This window comes from Alligator mississippiensis, chromosome 5, assembly GCF_030867095.1.
Source record: "Alligator mississippiensis isolate rAllMis1 chromosome 5, rAllMis1, whole genome shotgun sequence".
Classification (NCBI taxonomy): domain Eukaryota; kingdom Metazoa; phylum Chordata; order Crocodylia; family Alligatoridae; genus Alligator; species Alligator mississippiensis.
Window position 1 is genome coordinate 206954298 of NC_081828.1, and position 27681 is coordinate 206981978.

Consider the following 27681-nt stretch of genomic DNA (forward strand, 5'->3'; position numbering starts at 1 on the left):
AAACAATTTGCCTAGTGTCACATTAGAAATCTCTGGCAGGAACAGGACTGAAACCCTGGTCCAATACCTCAGTTTCAAAGCCAGACACATGAAACTTTTTCAGTGCAAACCAGTGTAAACATTAGATTTTTTCAGTATCAATCCAGAAAAGGGGTAATCCTTTGACTGCTGAAATTTTGCTCCATTTTCTAACTATCTTGGGCAGGTTTAAAATTAGAAAGTTTAGCATGACCACATTAAGGAATTGAGATTAACCTGGCTTTGAAAATAGCAACCTCCTAGTCTGAGGCTTGGTTAACATGGCAGGATGTTCGTGTTAAGCCAACAAGGTACTTAAAAGACATGGTTTTGAAGCAAGTTTCATGTGGTATTTAAAGGCTGTGCAACTTGAAAGCAACAACTTGTGCCAAGTACTTTGTGGCAGGGAATACATACTTCTTCTAAACCTCAGGAGGATGATGATGAAACAAGCATTTAAGCATTCTGCATGCTTGCTGGCAAGGGACAGTGTGTTTAATCCTAGTGCTCTCTCCCCTACTTTAATATTTGATCTGACCTAACAAAAGCAAATTCGTTTTGTAAGAACAAAGGAAATTCTTTCTAAATTATGCATACCTAATTGGCCTAACAGAGCAAATGATGTCTTAACCCAGAAATCAGATGATGGGACAGTTAAAAATATATGACCAAAAAAAAAAAAAAAAAACCTAATGAAAGAGATGCAGAAGGCTGTGAGTGTTTATACAGCAAGAGAGTAGGAAGCTTGAACAATCCTGCTTGCCGCTTCTGTTACACTGACCTACTTCTCAACTGGTGTTTAGCTTTTCAAACGCCAAAATGCTTCTAAGTTAGTGGCTTATCTTGATTTGCAGTGCGGTAAAGAAAGAGCTGGAGCACATGATCTTCAAACCACAGACAAGCATTTGAAAGCTCCTTCTGAAATCTACCCCTTTTTGAGGCCCCATCAGTCTGTCCAATCCTTTTCCAACTGCAGAGCTGGATGCTGCTCCATCAGGAGCCAGCAAAAGCTTCTCTGGGGGAGCCACAAGGGGCTATCCAAGAGCAATGCACAGTGCTCTGAACTCCCACACTGAGCTCTGCTCCCAAGCAGCATGCTGCCACTTAGCTGCTGAGCTGGGAGGTGGGTGGCAGCAAATTCACTATTTCCATAGTGCTCCATCAACTCTGACTGAGGAAACAAGACAGCAGCACAGCACTGTGTCTGTGCAAATTCGTTTCAGTAGTGCTTATGGAAGGCATTGGCCTAAAGAATGCATCCTTGGAACATCAGCACAGCCCGCTCCAAATACGAAGCGTGCTGGGCCAGCCTTCCCGCATATTGTCATAGTGTTATTCATAGCTCAGCTGGCCCCAGCTGCTTAAATTCCCACTACTGTGGGTATCAACAGTTAACTCTAGCTGGGCTGAGTGAAGTCTAAAAGCCCAACTGGTCTATCAGGTGCTTTTACTGACCATTGCGAAAAGAAAGCTAAGTACCACCAGCAGCTGCAAGCCTAGAGGTGGTCTCTCACCAAATTCACTGTTGTCATCCACCAGGATAATTTCATGAAGAAGATATGATGGCGTGCGATCCAGGACGCTGTGTACCGTCCGAAGCAAGGCAGAAAGTGCTTCATTGTAGAAACAGATAACAACACTAGCAGAAGGTAGATCAGAAGGGTAGGACTTTCCTTTACATCTGCAAAGAAAAATGATGTAGTATTTGTTACTCATTAAGTCTTGTTCTCACCACAGCTTTGCACAGGGCTGGTGGAGCCTTACTAAGCTCCATAAATAACAGTGCTAATATTGAATTAGAAGCTGGTCCTATGCATTAAGTGTAATACTAAAACATGCCCATAATTACATAACAACATTAACCTAATTACATCAAGGCTCAAAATAGTACACAGCATGCTCACACCTACAGCTCATGCAATTCAGAACCTCAGATGGGGCTTGCTGCTACCTGGTGGAAAATGTATTATAAGCTGCTGTGAGGGCACACAACCCTATGGGTCAGCTTCCAAAGACACTGCAGTCAGAGATGGCACTGACAGTCTTACAGCAAGAACGTGACTACTTCTATTTGCCCATTTTAATTCCTGCTCCTAGGACAGGATCACAACTGACATCTGTAGTAAGCTGCCAGAAGTGAGGGACCCAATGACATTAAAATCTAAGAGTGTAATGCATCAAAAGGTCTTTTCACATCAGATCAAATCAAGTCAGCTGCTGGGAAATATCTGCACTCAGGCAAGGATGATCTATTACCTTAACCAGTAATACAGCCACCATAACAGAAACAAGTCACAGATTTCTCTTTATAGTATAGTGGTTTCTTTCTTTCTTTTTTGGGGGGAGGGGTTGTTATAGTGACTGTTTAATTGTGTAATGGACTCTAGAAAATACATTCTAGATGTTAAGTGCAACATTTTCAGAAAGGGACACACAAAAAGCCCACTTTTCTGCCAGTTACCTATCCCCATCCTTAAGCCTCCGATTTTCAGAGGAACTAGATGCAATTCAAAGCATCTGGAACATGAATCGGGGTTTGCTTTTAGATTTCTTTTAAAATACATTTTAGCTTGGGTCTCCCACGTGGCTGTTTGCATTTAATTTGAACAGGATATATTGTGCGATACATTCTAATCTAAGCAATCCTCTGCCTAACATCTGAAGGCTGAAACATTTTTTGCTTTAGTCCTTTAGTTTGTTCAGCTGTCATTAGCTTGTATGAATTCTACTGTACATATATATATGCCTTTGAAAGTATACTGTGATTCAAAGAGACTTCTGTGGGCTGATCTATGCAGACACAAAGTTTCTGGAACTGATCTCAAAGAATCACACGTGCAACAGAGACACAGGCAAACTGCCTTAAGGTGGTGTCAGACTCTCACGTGACCTCATCTGTTAGGATTTTCCAATCATCATCCCCTTCAGCTTGCCTCCTGAGATGCAATTTTGAACAGTATTAAAATAAAGTTACCCTAGGATTTAAAAGCATCACCTCAAGCCATCCAGCTGCAAGTATTAAAGGATAAAAATGTTGCCTTCAGTGGTTCCTGATATGTTGAAAAACATTATCTATCAGATGTACCGCTGCCAAATATTTAATCAACAACCTCATGATTTAGCATAATGTTGTGCTTTCAATGCCTCAAATGTATAGGGAACATGGTATAAAGAACATACTTTGTATCCCTGGTGTCTGGCACATCTCTGTGGTATCCCAGCCGGTTACTGATCAGCACATTGAAGGCATGTTTCTGATAGCCCAAGTCTCTCACCTCCTGATCATGCTCATTAAAAATCATGCCTGAAACAGAAACATGCCGAAATCAGTTCAAAGGAGCAAAAAAATGTCCTTTAGCAATGATCAAGTACTGAAATGAAACATTTAATTCATACTATAGCCTAGTAGTCACTGTGTTTCTACAAATTATTCTTTTTAACCTGTTTTAAAAACACGTTTCTGTTTAAATATTGTGTCTATTCGACATTGGGGAGGAGGGAGGAGCAGAAAAATCAAAGAACAGCCGTGCCTGGGGTAAGAAAGAGAGACTAACTGGGGAATGTAACATATACCCAAGGTGGTGGCTTTGTTGTCCTTATTTCTTTCCCCTACAAGTTCCCTTCCCCCTTTCAACTCAGTACAAAAAATGGGTGTCAGGCAACTTGAGGCCCAAGTCTAGCCCACTTGGCAAAGTAAGTCAGTACCTCCAGCAAACTGAGGTTTGACACAGCATGTATTTCTATAGCAATAAAGTATGCACAAGAAAAACGTTCCAAACAAGGTTTCAACAGCTCAGCCTTCCTTGAGCATCCAAAGAGCAAACCAGCAGCTACAAAAGCAGCAACTGCTCCTATCAATCAAACCTGGGCTGTTAACACCAAGTTCATTAGCAACTGAGCTAGCTATTTTGTTCTGCAAATTAATTTGTAGCACAATCTGCCACTGTTGTGTGCAATGGAAGGAACCACTGCCAGTTTCAGTAAGTACTCTACTAGAAGCAAAGGTGAAGCCCTAAATGCCAACCTTTTTGCCCTGGCTTTTCCCTAAGCCACAGTCATAAGTGGGACAGAAACAACCTGCTCTTGGGCTTTCCTGTCCCCTGCTTGGAAGAGGCAGTTATAAAGAAGAACAAAAAGATCCACTTTCCTTAATTTCTTGGGGGCTTGAAACAATTACAGCAAGGGACACTCCATCTTCACCCTTGATTCTGTGTAGGCAGCTGAATTTAATACCTCTCCTTAACGTAGCATCCAGCCAAACAACTGAAATGCTCCTGCTCCTGTCCCAAATGCCTCTAAGTTCTGCCAAAGCCACAGATGCAATTTCATTGAGTCCTTGGTGCAAAGCTTCAAACTAAAAGATCCAGTTGGGTATTCTTCCCCCATAGCATCATGTAAAAAGTCTAGGGTCTAAAAAAGCTTTAAATTCAGTTGCTGCAAAACATCTGAGATTATCCTGCTTCAGAGAAATATGCAATAGCCAGGCAAGTTAAAGCACTTTGCAGCCTCTCCACCATGACTTAATTCAGGACTTAATCAGGTGGACTTAATTCAGAAGGGAAAGTGCTAAACAGGTAGAGAAATGCAAACTAAATACCATATTTATGTGAGTCTAAGATGAGGTTTCCTCCCCCAAGGCAACATGGAGAGGGGAAAGCCCCTCTGCTTAGAGTCAAGTATGAGTGTTGGGAGAGGAGGGGCAGGCAGCTGCTCTGGCTTGGGGTTGGGGCCATAGCTGTAGCTGCTGCCTGCCTGCCCAGCCCCCAACACCTCTGCACCCCACCAACTTCCCCCCATGCAGCATCTGCTCCTCTGCCTGGCTCTCTCCCTCCCCTCCTACTGTTCTGCACCAGCAGGCTCCATCCATGCTGCAGCCTGGGTCACAAAGCACAGCACCAACCCAGCCCTGTAGCACCTGCACCCAGCCTGCACAGCTGCTACAGGGGCTAAGCATGGCTGCAGCCCCGTGCCCCAGGCTAGAACAGGCATGGAGCCTGCTGGCAGGGAGCAAGGGAAAGTGAGGAGAGGGAGCAGAGAACAGAGATGGGAAGGGGGATGAAGAGGCAAGAGGGGGAGCAGAGGCTGGGGGAGCCCAAGGCTGTCAGGGGGAAGAAGTGAAGGGGGCTGGAAGACAGGCACAAGCAGGGGGCACCTGCCCTCCCACTGCAGCAGTGGGGGGTATGAATTAAAGACAAACTGTCAATAATTAGAGTCTATACATGGAAAATTATAACAAATTTATAAAATTGTCCATGTATGGAATCTAATTACCAGGGGTTGTCTTAAATTCAGGGCTGTCTTGGATTCAAATAAATACAGTAAGTGTTTTGGGAAGGTGCCAACTACAAAGCAGGCCCTCATCTCCCTTCAGAGCTCAGGGGTGCCAGGGCAACTCAAGTTACTATACTGGGATTTACATCCCCTCCAGAGAGCTAGAACAAGCTGTGCACATCCATGCAAATGCTTGAATACCTTTTCCACACTGCAGCTCTTAGCCAAGAGGGCATCTCTAACAACATGGCTGCATTGGCGAGAACCCCAGCAAAATATAATGCACCTGTACCATTGAGGAGTAATAGCCAGAGTTTACACCAGTGTAGTCTGATGGCACGGTGTACATATCAATGTTGCTACCATGGTAGATCAAACCTACATATGGACAAGTCAATAGTAACAGAGTTTAGGGATACAACTCACAGTGTCAAGTCCCTTCCTTTTGTAGCCAAGGCCTCCAATAAGGTAGCACAAAGACCTCCTTCACGTTGCATGCACCTCCTTAGAAATGTTTCTGACCATGGCCTGTCCAGAGGCTCCAAGCTCAGTCTTGCTCGCTCACTCTGTGCCCCAGTAGTCTGCCAGTAGCCCTGTCTCACTCTTCTGCTTTAGGGACCACAGCATGGAAAGATTTATGCCAAACTCTGCTGGGTTTTGTTTGAAAAACCATCCACTCCCAAACTTTTGAACATTATTCCCCAGCTTCTAAACTCAGGCCAACTAATATAAAATGTTTTTCAACTCGTTTTGGGGAATTGCAAGCAGGCCACTGACGTGCATGGCAAATTCCAGTCCAAGCAGCGGTTCTAGGCCCCTGGAAAATTATGTCTGCAATGGAAACATCAACTAACCCTTTATTACACCAGGGTTATACATACACATTTCACAAATTTATAAGAAAAAAGTAAATTATTCTACCAGATGATAGTTTGTTTTCTGCCACAATATGCTTTTTTTTATTCAACTTTACAGGATAGCACATTTTTCACTGCTCTGCCCTGAACAGACAGCAGGCCCAGCCAGCTGTGTCTAACTCTTTATTTTTAGGATATATCCTAGGTTTGGCTTTCCCCACCCCAGCCAGTCACTAAGTTCCAAGATCCGGGGGATTTTCTACTGAAACTTTCCAATTCCTTTCCTGGCTAGTAGCGAATACATAGAAATAAGTGGTCACCTCTGGACTTATTGCATCTAGCTCTTATTGGGGTTACAGCAAGATAATATAATGTTTGCATGCCCCCAGCATTAACAAGTCAACAGGTCATTCTGGAAGGTGTACTACTTTCTAGCTACTAATATGAGCCTATGAACAAGACTGACTTTGGTAGAGACTTGTAAGAAGCTGACATGGCCCTGTGAGCTAACAAAGCATATGGGGGCTAGTGATTAAAGTACTAAATTCAGTGCTAGACAGACTGCTGTGTTATACAATATTTTCAATGGAAGTAGTCAAGACACTGGATCTATGATCTGCATTACCTTCCTTCCAGTCCTACAGCCAATTTCAATTCAACATGCCAACTGTGTGATTTTTGTCGTTATATTTGAGAAATGGAGGAGAAAAAAATCGGTTAAGAGATAAATACACAAAATGTCCTCAAAAAAGAACAAGAAGGCCAAATCATGCTTTTCTCACATGTAGGAACAGGTCTCATGAAATCATGAGACCTAATTACTGAAGTAAAGCAAGAAGGATGTGGTCCTAATTACTGTCAGCTGAATAAATCCTTCAGTACTGTCCAACCCCTTTTCAAACATCATTTTGTACTTCTATATTCTCATGATAGCAGACCTCTTCATACTGTATTTATCAAACCGGAATGCTTTTAAATGCTTATTTTTTTTTTACTGAGAATGGATTGAGTTTCTCTTCAGCTTATAACATTTCAAGTTTCAACTCAATCACCTTCTTAAAGTAAATTGCCACATGAACTCCATTAATAGTCCCAAATATAAGGAGTTATATTGAGGCTTGTACCTTTAACGTAGTTTGGTTGTTCTCTCCTTCAGCATTTGAGACCCCCCTCCCCCCCAAAAATATGTATCATAAGAGAATAAACTTGAAGTCTAATCCATTACCAAGACAAACAGAAAATTTACCTTCTCTTAAGGACACGTTTCTCTCACACCTTATGGCTTATTAAGCTGTGGTTGTCACTGGTAATGCAGACCACCCAGCCCACTTACCCATTTCAGGAGAAAAATCCATGTCTCCCTTCACTGGGTCCTGTTCATGATTCCCCAATGGATTCCCTATCTTGCCTCCTTTCTTCTGTGGCTCGGGTTTGCGAATGGGACCCCGAGTGAACCGGGGATAGAATTTTTTAGGAATTGGCTTTTGAGGTTCCAGCCCCTTGACGGGCACATTCTTGAAAGAGTGGGTTTCTTCGCTGAAGTTGAAGTACACAAAGAGCAGAAGCGTCCAGGTCACAGATGTGAAAAGGCACCCATAGCAGAAATAGCGAAGTGTGACACTTCCCATTGTAGACCTAGCATTGTTGATGGCCCATTCTCAATTTCCTGAAAGAGAATCAAACACACAGAATTGAGGATGTTGTCTGCTACAAGACTGCAGCAAGTTTGCACTTTAAACTGATTAAATTCTAAATGCTGAATTGTCATAAAAAGCTCTTTGGAGCCTCAGCTCTCTAGTTTAAATTTTATGTTTAAGAAAAATCTTTTTCTTTTTCTGCTCCAACAATGACAACAAAAGAATGCACCTGCCTCATAACTGCATTTTATTTAAAATATTGTGGGCCACTTGAATAGCACCTGGGGTCTTCCTTAATACTCATTTTCCACAAAACTGCACTTTTCATTTGCTGGAAGTATTTCAAATAAACTTATTTTCATTCGCAATAAACAAACGAACAATCAAGGTAGAAATTTTGCCCTGGAATTTATAGTTCCAACTCTGTCCTATGGCAGAGTGCTACAGGATTGCAATCAATTTGCTAGCAAAAACACCAAAACAAATGAACAAAAACCCCCCAAAAACCCTCAACATAAATGCCCCAAATTTACAACTAGAAAGCACAATGGGGATCTCAGTACTTGAAATCCTGAACACAAGGCACACTGCACCGTCCTTTGTTCCACTCCAGTAGAAAAAGACTGAAATTTTCAAGCAGCCTCTCTAGAGGCAAGAGTGGAGAGATAGGGCAGTTTGGAAACAGTAAGAAAAGAAATGCACACATGAAAAGAAGAGCAGGAAGTGTCTGGGGGAGGAGGTAACATTTTTTTTTTAGGGGAGTGTAAATGCCTCAGTAGCACAGCGAGCTAATTTCACACTTCCCACCTGGCCTGGGATTAGCTGCCTCACTGGCACTACCTGCCATTTCCTGGAATCCCAGAAGGCCCCTGCAAGGTCAGGGCAAGGCGACCCAGCACAGGCAAGGGGCTGGGACTTGGCCCCTGCAACAGGGGTAGATGACCATTGTATCCTCTCTCACACTGAGGAATTTACCGAAGAAAAGCAAGTCTGCCCGCTGCCTCCTCTGTGATAGGGACACCCTTGGGAGGACTGGTCACTCACCAGAAGTGATACAGTACACAAGAATCAGTTACGTTTGGGGGCATCTCTAGTCCAAATTGAAAGTCTAAAGCATCAAAAGAATCAGTACACCTACAACAGAGAACCAAAAAATTCACTGATTAGATTTTTCTAGCCATCATGAATGAGCTTTTTGGGAGAACAGGAGATATGCCATTATCCTCCCTCTGTCCTAAATTATTTCAGAAATCCTTCCAACAAGACTATCTGTGAAGACCTGGAACACCTATGAGAGTCATATATATGTGGGGGATTGTGGGGCGCAGTGCGAATGTGTGGGGTTTGTGGGGTGTGAGGAAGGGGGGGCTGTGGAGACCCCCCCGTGCACCCCCCATGGTGCAGCAGCAGGCGGGAGTGCTCACGGCACTCGGCGTGGTGCGGCTCTGGCCAGCGCTGCACATCACAGTGAGGGGTGCATCCTCTGCCAGGCAGTCTGTATTGCTGGCACTCCCTGCACTCGCCAGGCACAGAAGGGAAGCCCCGCATGCTGAAACCAGCTGCCTTTCCCACCCCCAGGGGAAGGTGCCTGGGGCTTTCCTCCCATGCTGCAGAGCCCCAGTGGGGAAGACAGCCACCTCCAGCATGCGGGGCTTACCTCCCATGCCCGACAAGTACAAGAGCTGCATATGTGCACAGGAAGCGCTGGCGATACAGACAGCCCAGTAGAGGCTGCGACCCTTGCTGAGACGTGCAGCGCTGGCCGCAGCTGCACCCCACCGGGCACGAGTGCCCCAAGTATCCCATCTGCTGCTGCCATCTACCACTGACAGGTTGTCTGCATACCACTGGTGGTACTCATACCACAGATTGGGAATGGCTGAGGTAGATATCACTAATTTATATTAAATATGTGGTAAATTTGCATAGTTTAAAAAAAAAACACTTTCCATCTTTCTGTAGCATCTGTGAAAGACCAGATTTCTTAGCATGTCAGAAGTCTTCACCAGAACTCCCCAACTGAGTCTGGCAAAGAACAAATTGGAATAACACTTGCGTCTAAGTCATCTTCAAAACTATAAAGTGTCTATGTCCTGAACACATCTCCGCATTCCTTAGAAGTGGTAAACACAAAAGGGATGACAGCTGTGATCAGGCTTCCACTGAAGTCTGCAATGAAGAACTTGCACTTCTTGCAGTGGTGCAGGATCAGATCCTAAAGGACTTGGCTAGGAATACACAGAGCCTATGTCACAATTCAAACATAGAAGTTCGTCAGCTCAGACCATCTACTGCTCCTTTACTTATTTAATTTTTTCAGATAAATATTTACCAGCTGGCTGAATTTCAGCCCTGCACAAAGAACTGGCTGACATGGTTTAAGCCTGAAAGCTTAAGTGTGACATAACAGGATTTAGGTTGTGTGCTGTCCCTTCTGCATACAGCTGACCTGCTCATCTGGTGGAAAACGCCCATTCTCCAATGCTCTAGTAAAGGATACCAAAAAGATCTGTAGATTTCTGAATATTTCCCCTCCCCACCAGATCTAGGTGGCTCAGTGTAAAAAACAAACTGGTCTTCTATTCCCATGTTAATGAAAGTCAAGGACGTTGCCACAGTGAACCCAAGTTCCAGAAAACACAAAAGGACGCAGAAAAGCAAGGCAACTGAATGGCCAGGTACAGCCATTCAATATAATCCTGGCTCTGGTCGGTTGACCTGCAAACCATTAGTGCTCATCTACACTATAGGCAAATATATGCATTAACACAGAGGGCAGCAGCATATGGGCACAGGTTGTTCCAGCCCATGGCTCAAAAAAGTTTCTGCACTAGCCAGTTATCTGCATGGCAGGAGAGGAGAGAAATCTGCTTTAATACCAGATCTAGGTGAATATGCTACTTCTCTATATATGGTACAGGTGCTCCCATTCCCGCTGGCTATCACAGAATCATAGAAAGTTAGGGTTGGAAGGGACCCCAGGAGGCCATCTAGTCCAACCCCCTGCTCAAAGGAGGACCATCCCCAACTAGATCATCCCAGCCAAGGCTTTGTCTAGCTGGGTCTTAAAAACCTCCAAGGATGGAGATTCCACAGCCTCTCTGGGAAACCTGTTCCAGTGCTTTACTACCCTCCTCATGAGAAAGTTTTTCCTAATATCTAATTTAAACTTCCCTTGCTGCAACTTGAGCCCATTGCTCCTCGTTCTGTCATCTGTCACCACTGAAAACAGTTCAGCTCCATCCTCTTCTGAACCCCCCTTCAGGCATTTGAAGGCTGCTATTGAATCCCCTCTCAGTCTTTTCTTCTCCAGACTAAATAAGACCAGCTCCCTCAGGCTCTCCTCATATCTGCTGGCAACACACCTACCAATGCAGCACAGTAGGTCGTTGGCCTTCCTGGCAACAAGAGCACACTGTTGGCTCATATTCATCTTATTGCCCACTGCGACCCCTAGGTCCTTTTCTGCAGAGCTGCTGCCCAGCCAGTCAGCCCCCAGCCTGTACTGGTGCATGGGATTGTTTCCTTCTAAGTGCAGGACTTTGCACTTGTTCTTACTGAACCTCGCGAAAGGTACATGCACGATTACAACCCTTGACTCACACACACAGAAGCACATTTCTTGCAGCACAGACCAACCATTTCTGACCACTGATTACCTTCCTTCTTCACGCTTCCTTAGACAGACATTTTCTTTCAAAGACATCTAAGAGTAAACCTGCCCTGCAAAGACTAACTCACATAGCCATGTCTGGGCTAGCTTTAACCTTGTGAGCTCAGGTACAGCTAGCAGTACTGCCACACCACCAAAGAGCTCATTGCAGGCTCCCTGCAAACATGTTTACCCAATTTCTTGGGCAGGCTAACCCAGTGGTTCTTGACCTTTTCAGACTCAAGGCACCTCCCATTGGACTCCAAGCCCAGCTCCGTAACTTTGGTTATTTGCGTGACGCTCAATTTAAAAAACGAATGTTTATATTACAGGGCTTACCTCCTTACACAAGGGCCTGGGCAGTAGGGGTGGGGGTCATTTAGGCAGGGACAAGCCTGAGCTTGGATCACCTCCTCGTACCTTGAGGCACCCTTCAAAGGACCTGGTGGCACCCCAGAGTGCCCTAGCACCCTGGTTGAGAATCGCTGTGCTAGCCAGACCCAAGGAATATGATCGCTGGAAGGAAGCACAAGGTTGGAACTGCAGGGCAAAGCCAGCCCCACCCAAGTTTCCTCTCCTCCCTTAGCATCCCTCTTTCCCCAGGCTCCTAATTCATGGCTCATACCAGGAACCAAACAGGGGCAGCTTTAAGATGAAGATCAGCAGGGACATCACTTGGAAGCAATCCCTCAGCTCAGAGTTTTCAGCTAGTAAGAGCCTCCAGGGCAAGAACGCTAACAGGTCAAGACAGTATATACGAAGGACCTGGCGGATGTCTCCACACAGACTCCAACACAAGAAAAATCCTGCTTTGCGCTATGCTTATAACAAACTGACCTGGGCTCCAAGCACACAGCTTAAGTAAGATCCAATTTGCCCACTCCCCTGCCTGCTCGGTTAGCAGAGCACAGCCTCCTCCCCTCTATCCACGCTATCTGGTCACTGCCAGTAAGACCATCTCTCTAACCAAGCTCCTCACCTCTCTAGCTCTGCAAACTTTTCTGGAACACAACTTTTTCCTCTTTAAAGTATTCACTGACCGTCTCGTCCAACATCTCTCTTCAGCTGGACACACAACATCACATTATAGCGGTGTTGTAAGCGCTCAAGGAAATGTCTTTTCTCCCAGCTGACCTCCTCCTGTAGGATTTTGAAACTGCAGGATTAAAAGCTGAGTCATATACTGCTGAGCCAGCAAGGCCGCTCACGCATCCAGATGCTGTGAAGAACCTGCCTCTCAGACTGCCTACCTGCTCTTATCTCAAGATCTCTTACCAGTGTCCTCACCACTCAACTCGGGATGCATTGAGAAGGTGCGTGGTGAAGATTTAAGGTCCATTTAGAAATACTGATTTTTGTATGCACTTACATATACACACACCGCCTGGGTAGCATCAGCATTCCTGATCACACAATTAAATATACAGCTCTGTGTTATTGGCCTTAGAGTTCACCTAGGCAAAGGCAGCAGGCTTAAATAGTTCATTCCAAACTCTTTAAGGAAAGAAGCAAAATTTAATTAACCAGATGATAAATTCTGCCAACAGATAAAAGTACAACCTCATTTATGTTGCAAATATGAAGATGTAGTCACCACAAGAAGCCCACTCTAAAACACACGATTAAAGCATGACTGTTTTGTGGCGTGAAGACTAACCTAACTAAAAATGCACACAAAAAGATCAAATACAATATAGCAATGCAGGCTTTAAGCGTACCAGAGGGAGCTGTTCTTAATAAGGTCCCTTGGGGTTACAGCATGGACTAGACTGGAGTCAGCTATGGCATTTTCCCCATCATTATTGAAAGGCAATAGCTGTCAGCATAGGAATTCTCAAAATACCTTAAGCAAACAATTATTCTCTTTCCTCCAGAAGAACATCCTGGATGAATACAAAACAGGAAGAGATACCAGCATTTTTTGTCCACAGATAAGATGTTAAGCCTCATAATAAACGTTTATACCCATTAACAACACCAATTATCTCAGAGCACATTATAAATGTTAATTAACCATCACAATATCCTGTGCAGTAAATTAGGGGATATTATTTATTATCTATAGTGCCATAGGCCCAAGGGACCCTCATCATATACTGGCCAAGCACTAAAAGCAGTTCCTGTATCAAGGATATCACAACCTGTTCTGTAGGTAGGGAAATAGAAGCACAAGACATAGCAACACAGGACTGGGAGAGGTTTTCTACATTTTCAGGTAATCATAGATTTCAAGCAGTCAGGCAGACAGAAAAAGAAGCTGAAAACAAATTCAAGTGCAATCCTGAGGGTTGACCAAACAGCCCCGTTTCTAAAATGTTTTTCTGCCAGCCATATCTTCTCAAAGAGACCGACAAAAGTGGAAAAACTGTCCACATATACTTGGGAAGCAAAATTCATTAGCTATCTAGTTGGGAGAGATGCCAGACAGCTCTCCGGCACAAAATGAAGGAGGGCATTTTGTGCCCAAAAGCTTGTTTAAACCTCTCCCCCAACTATACAGTTGGTCCAATAAAAGATATCACCAAAAAACCTCTTGCCCCATTTCTAAACATCTTTTACATCTCACATATTATTTGAGCTATCTTGGTTACAACTCTCCTACACTTATAACTGGGGAAATTATAAAACTGTACAAAAAAATCAAATGCACAAAATGAAAGCTATCCTTTCATCATCTCTTTGTTACAGTGACGAGTAACAGAATGAACAAAAGTTGTTCAAGTTACTTATTACTTTTTTTTGCCTTTTTTTAACAGCAGTATAAATATGCATTGACAGAGTTTGAGCAGTTTACTAAAAGCATGTCAGTCAGCAGAGCAGGGAAAAACCCCAAACCTCTGACTCCCAGGCGCATCCTGGAGAAACTATACTGTCTCTCAGTCTAATGTCACCCACCCCCTCGGCATAAGTCGTAAGGTACACCACCTCCTCTCATTCCTAACCTAAGAACTGAATCAATCATCAAAAGTGCTAATGTTTAAATCCATTAATAAGTGGCCAGAAACAATGACACTGAATGTCAAACAGCTGTCCCTGCCCCAGCTGGTAACTCATTCTAACAAATATTGAACCGCCAGACACCTGAGCCTTCAATCGTTGCAGGAAAACACTAAGTACAGAATGCATTTCACAAGAGTTTGGCTTAAAGAGTAAGGGACGGTTAGAAGAACTTTAACCAGCCCTTGCTTAAAGACCAGCATTTGTTTGGCTTCACCTCAAAGGTTTTGTAAACTCACCTTCTGACTAGATGTTCAGTCACTGTGCCAAAACTTGAGCCTGTCAAAGGTCAAACAGAGGAACAGCTTAACCTCAACTTTTTTAAACCAGAGTCAGAATTGTGCGAGAAAACAATATAAATACAGCTTTGGATTCTTCGAAATAGGTTTCCTGAAACATGCCACTAACTTCCTGTAAGGTTGCCTGCAAGAGCTGGACCCTTTTAGTGAAGGGAAGAAAAGAGACGTGTGTGGGTATGTGTGCGCTCCTAGTTTTTTTGATCAGAAATGTAAGAAATTGCTAAAACTGATATTATAGTTGTCAGTGGAAGTAAGGAAACAAACCTGCGGAAGATCTTTCTGAAGGAGTGGCTATTTAGGAGAAAACATCACTTCGTTATCTTAGCTCTATCCAAGTATCTGTGTTTCCTCCTTTGATATCCTTAGCTTGACAACAACTTCCTTGCTTCTGATGCCGAGCTTGGGCAACAGCGAAGTCTTTGTTAACAGTTTCCCCTTCTCCCCCAATTCCCCCACCAACATCGTTTTTACTTTTCATCTGTTCACACTGGTGGCTGTGTGGTAGAGTTTCTGCCTACCACGTGGAAGATCTGAGTTCAAGTCCTAGCTGGGGTGAGTGAAGTAACAAGGAAATGTTCTTGTTGCAGTGGAAAGGGGTCAGTGTGTTTTTAAGGGACTGGACTCGATCTTCCAAGGTCCCTTCCAGCCCTAACATCTATGAAATCTGTGCAGAAAGTTTCTAGAAAAAGCAGTATTTACAGTATAATAAATATGGATTAGACTAAGAGGAGGGCAGCACTCTCCCACTCACAGAGTCAAGTTTAGGTGTCACTTGCAATAATTGCATGCAACAATTTCCATGTTTGGAGTGAAAGATTAGCATTAACAGCAGTAAGAACTGAAGTCATCTTCACTGGGCATTCTGGACATACCCCGTTTGCCCTACCCGTCGGCATCTACTCTGCCACTGCTTGAAACAAGACTATTGTGCCGTGACACTGAGCCTAGACCCACCAGGACAACTACTAGTTGAACAACAACTGATTCCTTGGGACAATAAACAACAGGAATGGGAGTGAAGGTTACAGGCTAATAACCAGGATGCCAAGGGAGGGCACCAAGCACAGAAATTTGGTTAGTGCCCACTGCCCCATGAAGGCATCTAAGGAATCAAAGGACGTTGCCCAGTGAAATTCTGCTTGAAGACTCCATGCAGGACCTGCCAGCCTATGTCTCCGATAGGTCATGGGACTGAGGTGCAGTATAGGTCTCCTCACCCTCAAAAGCATCTCACCATGTTGTGTCTAGACAAGATGTGAGGGCAAGGTGGTGAATGGTATGGAGTATGAGCATATGAAGGTGATGAGGATGAACAGGTTTAATGTCCCCTAGGCTGCTCAGAGGGGGTAGCAGAGAATGCCAGGGGGGCTGCTAAGGCAGGAGTCCCAGGACAAGCTCCAGAGGGCTGTGGGATGTGGCAGCCAGAGACTGCCCTCTCACCAGACCTGTTGGGCACAGGCAAGGAAGGTTGGTGGCAGGATGGCCTTGCCCTCCTGAAGCAAGCAGCTCGGAGAACGTGGCATGGGCAGCTCCCTGCTCTGGGCCGCCGCAAACGAATCTGCCCATCCCTGCCTGACAAAGTCCAGGAGGTTTCCGATACAAGTAATGTGAGCCAAGATTATCTTCTAGCACACTCGGGGGACCCCTGTTACCAGCACCACCAGCTGTGATTTTTCAGCTGGGGCTCAGATGGGAGGTCTCTGCATCTACAGATCTAAGAGCAGACCAGCTTCCAGAGCTGAGGAGGTGCTAGCAGAAATCTGGCAGTTTGCCGAAGTCTTGTAGGGGAAGACCTCTCAGATTAAAAAGCTGTTGCTTGTACATGAACACTCGGAAGCAGCAAAAGGCATACCCCATCAAACACCACACCTCTTAAAACCCTAGGAGCCTCTGCAAAGCCTTGAGAGAGGTCCTTTCGAGGGTGCTGTAGGGTGCCACACAATGCTAAGCACTGTTAAATGTACAAACATGGTTCACAAGGTAAACCCAGAGGACTCTAATAAGACTCCATAGCGCCAAAAATATTGGGGTCTTCCTCAGTTCTTTGCAACAGAAAAATTGCTCTGTTATATTTCTGTCGTCAAAAAACAGGTGAAAACTAAGAGCTGGCATTTTCCTAGGACTGCATCAAGTCTGCCAAGGGGTACCTGGAGTCTGAAAAAAGGTTGAGAATCACAGATCTATGGTTGGACCCAGGAAATGGCAGTCCTTATGTTCTCCTGGATTTACAGTTAACACTAATTAACTTTTTCATACCACCCAAGAACTATCGTTTCAGCAGATATAACTGCAGTGTCTGACACTTGGCTCACACTCCAATGATTTTCTTCTGTTCAAAGGCCAGAAATATATATTTAAACAAAAGCTTAGATTCAAGAGCACAGCAAACAGCTGACCATGAATCCACACAATTTGACTCCCAACAAATAAGTTTCTACCATCTTTTTACTAGCACATGAGATTCACCTACCAGCATGATCTACTGAAGAGGATTTTCTTTCATTCACCAAATGCAGGGTTTCCAACTGTTTAAATTATTGCCATTACAGGAGGAGTCAGCTACTGTAGACTGCAAATGAGACTATTATGTTGCAACAAACAAGTGTGTAATCTCAATTCTTATACGGGCTTTCCACTTTAAAGTGCCACAACGCAAATCTCATTCTCCCAGTTTCTTGACTTGTAAATTGAGGAAAGAGAAGGAGAATGGGGGGAGAAATTAGGCAACTTTCTCAAACTGGAAACCATTAAAAATGGTCAACCTACATAATGGCCAGCAACCAGCTGTGAGGAAATAAGGAGGAAAAGACTCTAAGGCCTCCTACAGACATTATATTTATGACAATTAACATGTAAATCACATCATAAATAGTAAACCTGCCATACATTCAGGCAATTAATGGTGCAACCAAACAAGAAACTAGCCACAAAAAATGTTTCACATGGGGACATTGGCAGGCCGCATGCAAGGCTGCATCACAGCTGTCAGCCTGCTGATGCACAGAGATCCCATCAGCTGGGAGCTCCCCATGCAAGTTGATGTTGTGCTTCCCACTGCACCCTTTCAGGGACCAGCCCCAGTACCGCATTTCCTGGAGCACCCTGGCATCAGGGACAGAGTCCTCGATGGTGGGCTCCTCACTCACCTGTTGCAAGATTGGAATATGACAAATTTTATCCTGAATCCTAAAATCCCACATGGCATGGCAAGATGCCCGATTCTGGGGATGTGGGATAAAGTTCGCCATATCCTAATTGCACAGTACAAATCTAGGAGTACATGCCCATTCATTTAAATAAGATGAGTCTATGAAACACAGCTTTGAAAGGCCTAAGCAAGTCGCTGATGAGCTCAGGGTCAAATGGGAGTCACAGCGTTTTACTGAAATCAGCAGGAGTTGCACACACCCACCTTCCTACATCTGAAGTAAAGTATAAAAGACATCAATATGTCTGCATATTACAGCTCCTGCCATTAAGGCACTCAACAGGCAATTTAACCTCCAAATACAATATATTTACTTCATCTTACAGATAGGGAAACAAGCTAATTGTCACCTGATTTTCAGAAGTGCTGTCTAATGGTCAGCAATGAACTGAACTGCAGTCCACGGAAGCTGCACGTGCTGAGCTCCTATGAAAAACATGTCGGTGTGACCCTCTGCTGGGTGACAGAGTACAGTAGGGTACCCTCACGCTTGCACAGGTTTAACCAACCAGGGTGTATAGGCACAGAACAGCTAGACTTCTTTGGAAGGGGAAAATAAAATCCCCTCAATAGCAGACTCTCTCATCAATACACAGGATAACACAGGCAGAATACCAATGTTAGGTCTAATTAGCGATACAGCCTTGTGTCAGATTCATAAGAGTCCAGTTCATGCTTAGAGAATTCAAGTACATTTGGATTAGAAATACCAACTTATAAATACCAGAAAGTGTTCGACGCCAAGCTAACGAAGTGGTGGTCAGAAGCTGGGTTTACTCAGCTGTGCTGCACAGTCCTCCTTTCACGCTAAGATGCTGCTGTCTACCCACACACCCGGCACCAGTCCACCTATGGCATTCTCTTGCCTAGCCCTCCTCTTAACAACGTGCGGTGATGTAGGATTTCTCTGCTGGCTGTTATTTTAAGCCATCTGGCACACAAACACACAGCATGCCGCTCACGACATCCTCTTCCTTTGAGATGCTAAACAAAGATTTCTCTTCTCATCAGTGCAAGGGTATTTTCTTTTCACTAGCTGAAACAGCTCCTAGACAAACGGGAAGACCTGTGTGCTAGTTCCAAAAAAAAAAAAGTTTTTTGTTTTTTTTTTAAATCTGTGGGCATTTTGTAATGCAAACAACACCTATCCTGGGAGTCATCCACCAATCACCCCTTGCAGACACAGCTATAAAATTAAAGACGCATTGAACAGTGGCCTTTGATTCAGCCTCACCTCCATTAAACAAGCAAGCGTTCATATCTAAACACACTAGTTTTCAACAAGACTCCAGTGCTCTATACAATACTAATCAGACATATGCTAAAAAGCCTGCAAGGTCAACCCCATGGAAGTAAGTTTCCCAATACATTTATAAAGGTTTTAAAGCTACCTACTTATTCCTTTGCAGATTAGAGCCCTAAAAGAAAAGGATGAATACAAAACAACTAATGGGGGGGGGGGGGGAGTGCTTACCTTTCTCCAGCAAAGCCAACACTACAAAAACAGGGCAAGGTTACGTGGTGAAAGCATATTTACTGCAGCTAGGTCAAATCCAGCTGGTCTCTTCAGTCCCAACGAACAATAAAACACTGAGTCTGACACTGAACACTTTGCTTCCGAGTACTGCTTACGAGTCCCAAGGAGGCTAGTAACAAGCACACGTCTCTCTATGACGACAGGCTAATTTGGATGAGATCTTAGAAAATGAATGCTGCAAAACTATTTCTGATTTGGCTGCATCCCCTGTCCCAGAGAGAGCACTGTGAACTTTTTTTTTAAACTAATGCATGATCCATATGTTTGGCAGCACAAGCAGTGGTAAGACTTTGTGCTGCTGATTACTGCAGAAGTGTAAATGCTAACTACATCTAGGACAGTGATTCTCAGCCAGGGTGCAGAAGCACCCAAGGGTGCCCCAAGATACTTTGAAGTATGCCCCAAGGTGTAAGGAGATAAGCCAGCTATGAGGAGATAAAGCAGATAAGCACTGACCCTGGCCAGGCTCAGTCCCTGCCTGGCCGTTCCCGCACCCGTATTGTCTAGCCCCTCTACAAGGAGGTATGCACTGTAATAAATACCGTAAGTTAGTTTTTGAAATGGGGTGCCATTCAGTTCACATAAGGTATGGAGGGGTGCCTTGAATCTAAAAAAGTTGAGAACCACCAGTCTAGGATATTATTGAAGCATCCATCATCACAGCATCTTCACACCATTGATTGTAATGGGAGCATTAGGGGACTGTTAAAGCTGTGCAAATATTTCCATTCTGATTGCCCATTTGCTCCTTGCTTTTCAAAACAGTTGAACTTGTAAACTTCCAGTGTTAGGGCTGAAATATTTTAGACTTTTCTTCTTCTTGATTCTCCGTTTGTTAATTGACCAAAAGTGGTTTGGCTTGTTTTTCCCAGAGCTAATACAAGTGAAAACACATTTCCCCCCATTATAAGAAAATCCTGAGACTTCTTTTGAATAGTTCTTTGGACAAAAAAGCTGGGAAACAGCATTGACATTCCATCCAGGAAGAGCACGCAGCAACTGCTGCAGCGTCCTTAGCCTGACGAAGGGTTTTTGAACCTGAAAGCTTGCTTAATAACTATTCTCCAACCATTTGGGTTGGTCTAATAAAAGATATCAAATTCACCCAAGGAACCTTGTCTGCCTATATCCTTAGACCAACACGGCTACAACCTAAACCCCGGGAAACAGCACTGGCATTTGGCAGCCAAATATACCTCTGTGAGCAAAAGTACTTTTGAGTGGGCCACTAAAAATTAGGTTTGATTTCACTGAGCTTGTATGTATTGTGCATGCACAGCATACTACGCACACATTCCTGGCTGAACTCACGTGGCAGGTTGGACTAAGGTCCAATCCTGCAATAAGATCCATGAAGACACAATGTTGCATAGAATTCACCGCAGGATTTCATTTTCATTTGTGCAGAAGAAAATACATCTGAAGCGTTTTGGGGCTTAGACAAAGGAACTTTACAGGACACCTAGGTTGCCTGCAGGTAAGGGTCAGAAGCATTAGTTAGGCAAGGCTGCTCCAACAGGACTGACAAATCCAATCGTTCCCAAGGGTCACAGCTGTCCTCACGGAGCCAGCATGAAGAGGACAATCTGCTTCCATCTTGCCAAGCAGAGCTAGAATTCACAGAATTCACAGCCTGTCGGCTTATCTTCTCCACACCAGAAGAGGTCGAGAATTGAAGCACAAAGTTCCTTCGTGCACTTTCTTTATGTTCTAATGCTTTTTTTCCTTTATTATCTGGAAAATTATATCTAAATATATTAGCAGAGTTAAGTCTTCACAGTTAGGCAGGAAACTATAGGCCAGTCAGTCTTACCTCGGTCCTGGGCAAGCTTTTTGAGAGAATTATCCTGGCGCATGTCTGCAAGGGGCCAGCAGGGGAGATTATGCTTAGGGGCAACCAACACGGGTTCATTAGAGGCAGGTCCTGTCAGACCAACCTGGTGGCCTTCTATGACCAGGTCACAAAATCCTTAGACGCAGCGGTAGCAGTGGATGTGGTCTTTCTGGACTTTAGGAAGGCCTTCAACACTGTCTCTCACCCCATTCTCATTAAAAAACTAGGAGACTATGGCGTTGACACCTACACAGTCAAATGGGTCGCTAACTGGCTGGAGGGCTGCACCCAGAGAGTGGTGGTGGATGGGTCATTTTCGACCTGGAGGGATGTGGGCAGTGGGGTCCCCCAGGGCTCGGTCCTCGGGCCTGCACTGTTCAACAGCTTCAGCTACTTGGATGGGGGTTTAAAAAGCACCCTGTTCAAATTCGCAGATGACACTAAGATGTGGGAAGAAGTGGACACACTAGAAGGGAGGAATAGGCTGCAGTCAGACCTAGACAGGTTACAGGGGTGGGCAGATGAGAACAGGATGGGTTTCAACGCTGACAAGTACAAGGTGCTGCACCTGTGGAGGAAGAACCAGCAGCATACCTACAGGCTGGGGAACTCCCTTCTCGTCAGCGCAGAGGCAGAGAAGGATCTTGGACTCATTATTGATGCCAAAATGAACATGGGCTGACAGTATGGGGACATGGTCACGAAGGCCAACCATATGCCTTGTCATGCATGCACAGATGCATCACAAGCAGGTCCAAGGAGGTGATCCTCCCCCTCTATGCGACACTGGTCAGGCCGCAGTTGGAGTACTGCGTCCAGTTCTGGGCGCCGCACTTCAGGAGGGATGTGGACAACATGGAAAGGGTCCAGAGGAGGCCACTCACACGATCAGGGGGCAGCAGGGCAGGCCCTACGAGGAGAGGCTAGGGGACCTGAACCTGTTCAGCCTCCACAAGAGAAGGCTGAGGGGGGATCTAGTGGCTGTTTACAAACTAGTCAGAGGGGACCAGCAGGCATTGGGGGGAGTCCCTGTTCCCCCGAGCACTACCAGGAGTGACAAGAAATAATGGTCACAAGCTGGCCGAGGGTAGATTCAGACTAGACATCAGGAGGCGCTACTTCACTGTCAGGGTGGCTAGCATCTGGAACCAACTTCCAAGAGAAGTGGTGCTGGCTCCTACCCTGGGGGTCTTTAAAAGGAGGCTGGATGAACACCTTGCCAGGGTCGTTTGACCCCAGTACTCTTTCCTGCCATGGCAGGGGGTCAGACTTGATGATCTGGTCAGGTCCCTTCCAACCCTACCAACTATGAAACTATGACTAACTCTCCCAAGATAACAGCCACGTTAACTTCCTATGCTAATCTATGAGCTACCAACTGCAACGCAGTCTGCCTCCACAGCTGAAGCTGGTCAACTAGAATCTACTGCAATTTTTTACCTTATGTAAATTATTTTTGATGTATAAAGTATTAAAAAAAAAGCTGGCAATGCATTTGCTGTGCTTCAAAACTAAAAGCAACTGTTTAGAGCTAGCATGCACAAGTGCAATTCTACTGAAGAAGCAAGTATTAGCCAAGTGGCTCTAAGCACAAAGTAAAGGATAATATGAAAATTATATGCTCATAGAAAAATATATAAGCACAACCCCTCCTATAACAGCATCTTTATTTCCAACTGCCTGATCCATATCTTTTCCTAGGGCTATCTTTCTATAGGAACTTCTCTGAAAGGCATCCTGGGGGAAAAAATGGTCTTTATTTGGAAAAGCCAAGCAATTGCAGCTCTAGGGTAACCATTTTATAACTTACTCTTTCTAAGCTGGTAAGCATTCCTAGCTCCTGTTGATTTTCTTCCCCCCCACTTCCTGGGGTGATGGAAAATTCTTACAAGTAACGTGAATATATTACAGGTCTGGATATTTTAGTAATAAACATTACCTCAAAATAACTAGAACAAGCTCAAGAAACAGTTCAAACAAAGTTTTATTTGAACCTTGAAGCCAATTTGCGCTTCTGGCAAGGCAGAAATACAGATCTCTCTTTGAGCCCATTGATTTTACACCTCCAGCATAGAACTGAAGAGAAGACCCTTGGTATTAGCACCAGGTGGAAGAGCTGAGATGTACAACTTCCACTCTATAAACAAGAAAAAGTTTTTTTTGTGCTGAGACTCTAGGATTTGCTGAATGAAGTACTCCTTGCTTTGCAGCCAGTTTTCTTCAATGGAAGACTTAAATTTCTAGAGGCAGCCATACAGCAGGCCACATTCTCAAGACTGCCTGCCAAAACTGGTGTCAGCGTGGAAGAATCCTGGAGATTAGAGGTGCACCGATACACTGGTCCAATATCGGATCAGCACCGATATAAAGAAAATTGTCTATATCGGAAATCAGCCCGATGCAGCCGATAATTTGGCTGATAAATGGCCCGTACGTGCACGCAGCCGCAATGCAGCACGTTGGCGGCGAGTAGCACAGCGAACAGCTTGGAGAGCTGCATGCAGCTGTTAAGTCTGGTGTTGTGGAAGGGGAGAGAGGAGGGACACAGTCGGGCACAGATCAAGACTCCCACAGTGAGGAGGGTGTGGGGCTGGGGCAGGCACTGTCCAGCCAGGGTAGAGGGGGGGCACAGGATGGAGCCACAGCTCGTTTGGGGGGCACAGCAAGGGGGGGTAGCTCCCGCCGCAGTGCATAACTTGTCCAGCAGCTCCCACTGCTGCTCCTGCTGTTCATCCAGGAGGGAACCAGGGGGAGGGGGCGCTGGATCTGTGCAGGGCAGGCAGCTGCGGTGCTGGGATGGGGACTATGGGGCAGCTACAGCGATTTCTGGAGTGGCTGCAGCCCCTCTCCTGTAGCCGCCTCCCAGTACTGCCACCAACATTGCCTACCCAGTGCTGCCCCAGATGCATCCCACCCCACCCGCGCCCTGTGCAGATGTGGGGGTAGACACGCCCCCTTCCCCCCATGCCCTCCCAGGGTGCACACAGCAGCAGAAGCCACCCCTGCATCCCCCACACAAGCTGCCACCCCGTCCTGTACCCACCCCACCTGGGCAGCGCCTGCCCCAGCCCCCACACCCTCCCTCATGGCAGGGGCCTTTGATCTGCCATGTCCCTTCCCTCCCCTTCCACCACAACAGACTTACCAGCTGCACACAGCCATATCACAGAAATCAGATGAGTATCAGCCGATATGCTTCCTTAAAAATAGGCTATCGGTATCAGCCCCCAAAATCTCTATCGGTGCACCCCTACTGGAGATATAAATTCCACGCTCCCTCCCCTGTGCATCATCCGGCCTGGTGGGTAGTATGGCCTCATGGATAGGGCACTGCTGAGCCACAGGACAAATAAATTAAGCTCCCTGCTCTGTCACGAGCTTCCTGTGTGATTTGGGCAAGTCACTTTACACCTCAGATCCCCTCTGTAAAATGGGAGTAACACTATATTGACACCTCTCATGCATTAGGAGACGTACAGTACAGGTTGTGAGGCTCTCAAACTACAGTAACTGGAACTATGGGAAAGCTTAGCAAATCCGAGTTCTGGGACAGAAGAGCAGGAACCTGTGCTTCTTGCTCCCACAACCACCATAGCTGTGTCACACACAGAAGCTGGGGCTGCCAACATCCTCCAGTCTGAAAACACCTCCGAATAGATGGAAGGTGTAAGGCTAAACTCGAGTCCCTGAATGCCCTGCAGTGCATTCTCGTCCAAGTGCTGAGCAGCAGAGCAAGTGCGATCTTCTACACACACATTTCAAGCAGCAGTTCAGCAGGAAAGGCAAAAGTAAGGCACAGAAAGAGAGAGGAAAGCAGTAGAACATGGGAAGAGTCACATGAAATTAAAGGAGACACCACAAAATTTCTAAAAAGTTTTGGGACAGAACACAGCTTTCCTAACTCCTTTTTCAGCAGATACTGGACACTCAGTCCCTGGGAAGCAGAAAAGGAGGAGCATGGATTACATTTCACTTTAACTTCCTGTTCTCTCTCTCTCAATACTTGGAAGTGCAGTTCCAAGTATGAACGAAAAAAATTCCTATACTTGTTTGCTCTAATAGCAGAGACAAGAAAAATCTATTTCCACTAAAGAGAGTTGTGACACGCTGGTTAGGAACACAAGTAATTTCAAAGCATCAAGGAGCAGCCTGAGTTTGAAAGTGCCTGATCCAGAAATCCTGGCAGGGAAAAAAAAATTTTCTTGGAAATAAAAAGCTGAGTTTTACCTAAGTAAAGTTTGCAAAAACAGGTCCACAGACCGCAGAGATAGAAAAGATTAATCTCTTTGGTAAATTGTGACAACTCTGTCCCTTCACACAATCTGCTGAGTTTGGGTAGTTTTGGGTTTTTTGTTTTTTTAGTTTTATCTTATACAGTCTTAACTCCAGACTTGCACCTGCAAAACCACACTAAGCTTACAGGAAATTGCAGTCATACAGAATGATCCATTTGTTTACGCAGCATTGAAATTGCTTTCCGAGACCATCAGCTGCTACCTTTCAGACAACCCAGGCCTGAAGTACACTAAGTTCAGCCAGCACAGCCATGTGCTAGGAGCAGAAAACTCACATTCCTAACTGACATAGCCATGTCAGCAGAAACCCTAGAATAGATGCAGTTATATCAACAAAAAACAGTAACATATTTCATCCAGGGAACTGGAATAAGCTATACCAATAAAAGCACTCTGCATCTGCTCTATAGGGATTCACTGGTACACCTTTCTTTAGAAAGCAAATTTGTGGACAAATATGCAGGATGGTTTGGTAGTCCAACTGGGTAGGGACAGTGGAAGAACCCACAAGTTATATTTTAGGAATCAGAGGGCAAATACCAGAAAAGGAGAGGCTGCTCTGTGAATGCAATGGATTAGGTGGCAAAAACAACAAGTACAGTTTTACCTTTCCTGGAAAGAGGGATCATTCTCTGTCCCTGCATGAAAGTCTACCAGAGTCTGTTTATAGACTGTTCTAGACAAAATCAGAGTAAATTCCATCCCCCAAGTATGTATTTAAGACCCAGTTAATTCTCACTCTTAGTTTAGCTTACATCTGTAATTAACTAGGATAAAAGTCAAGTCCAGCTTGCCTCTGTAGGGGTTTTACACTGGTTTAACCAGATCAATTAAAAAAAAATAATCAATTTTTCAGCTTGGTGCGATTGCTTTTTTACTGAGTCGTTGTGTCAAAGCAGACAGTGGACATGTCTACACATGCCCCTATGGCACCATTATTGCCCCATCATTTAGTAATTCCAGGAAAGGATGCTCTCTTTCAAAAGGAAATACTAAATGACGGCACAGTAACAGCCCGCACTGCGCCGTGCTGGCAGCGCACAGTTATTTTTAGCCCCTATGTCACCACAGCACCACACTATAATGAGGAAGCGCATTGCTACTGCAACGTAATGGCAGCATCATGGTTTTGGCCTGTGGACACTATGTTGCCGTAGCAGATTGCTACGAAGACATAGTGTCACATGTAGAAGCACCCAGTCTAGCCTGGTGTGCAGACATGCACAACAAAACCTGAATTGCTGGGAAATGCAGGCCTTCCTACCAAGCAAAAGACCAAAATAGGAGAAGACCTTCCATCCTAGGCTGTGTTCAGGGAAAGGCAGATGTCTCAACACCCTCCTCTCAGCAGTAAGGGATGATGGAACAGGGTGAGCATCTGGATCTCAGTTATGGGGGGCTTGCCTTTTCCTATCAGCCTCAGATCAGGGCTTGTTATGTTAAAACTTGCCCAGGCGATACAGAAGTCTCGTTTAACTCTATGCAACACAGCACACAGAGCTCTGTGTAGTATTAACTGCATTAAGGATACAATAAGCATAGGTATATCAACTCAACACCCCCCTGTCATCATAAAGACCCTTTCCACTGATGGATGTTATGGCTCACACCAGTGCTGCTCAGTCCAGTTTCAAACCATTGAAAGAAATCACACCAGAGGATCTGCCTTCTCATCTGAAAGCTAACACTGATGAAGATATATCCCTACAAAAATCCTTCTTTTACTTGAGCCCAATGTTGTACAAGAGGCAGAGACGCATATGATTCTAACAGATGATCACATGGGCATTCAATCCATCCTTGGCGTGCATGAAGCAATGTGTTTAGCTCCATACTCCTGTACCTTCCCATCTTAAACAGGAGAATTTAGGAGGCAGTAAAACCAGTGTATTCTTAGATATACCTGGGATCAGGTGCTGCTTAAAAGTTAGCTTTTGCTCATTATAATGGAATAAGAGGATTGCACAGAATTTAGAAAGCAAGTATTCACATTTTAAAAATTCTAGTACACAATTAACACTGACTCACAGGAGAAGCATTCAAAGACAGACCAAACAAGCCACTCAGACATTTTTT

General features: G+C 44.8%; 1 protein-coding gene across 7 annotated transcripts in view; it reads right to left on the reverse strand.

Annotated features, from left to right (window-relative positions):
- Positions 1 to 27681, reverse strand: part of GALNT11 (polypeptide N-acetylgalactosaminyltransferase 11) — a 93228-nt gene that overhangs the window by 48531 nt on the left and 17016 nt on the right. For 2 of the 7 annotated variants that reach the window (XM_059729214.1, XM_059729213.1), the window contains exons 2-4: positions 7480 to 7812; positions 3199 to 3322; positions 1533 to 1699 (exon numbers count right to left, since the gene is read on the reverse strand). In XM_059729214.1, the coding sequence (XP_059585197.1) occupies positions 1533 to 1699; positions 3199 to 3322; positions 7480 to 7774 (586 nt within the window). In that variant the 5' untranslated portion in view covers positions 7775 to 7812. Of the gene's footprint in view, positions 1 to 1532; positions 1700 to 3198; positions 3323 to 7479; positions 7813 to 11152; positions 11234 to 12414; positions 12578 to 19413; positions 19553 to 27681 lie in introns of those variants that run through there. The other 5 variants (XM_014609056.3, XM_019499047.2, XM_019499039.2 and 2 more) reach the window with 5 other exon arrangements.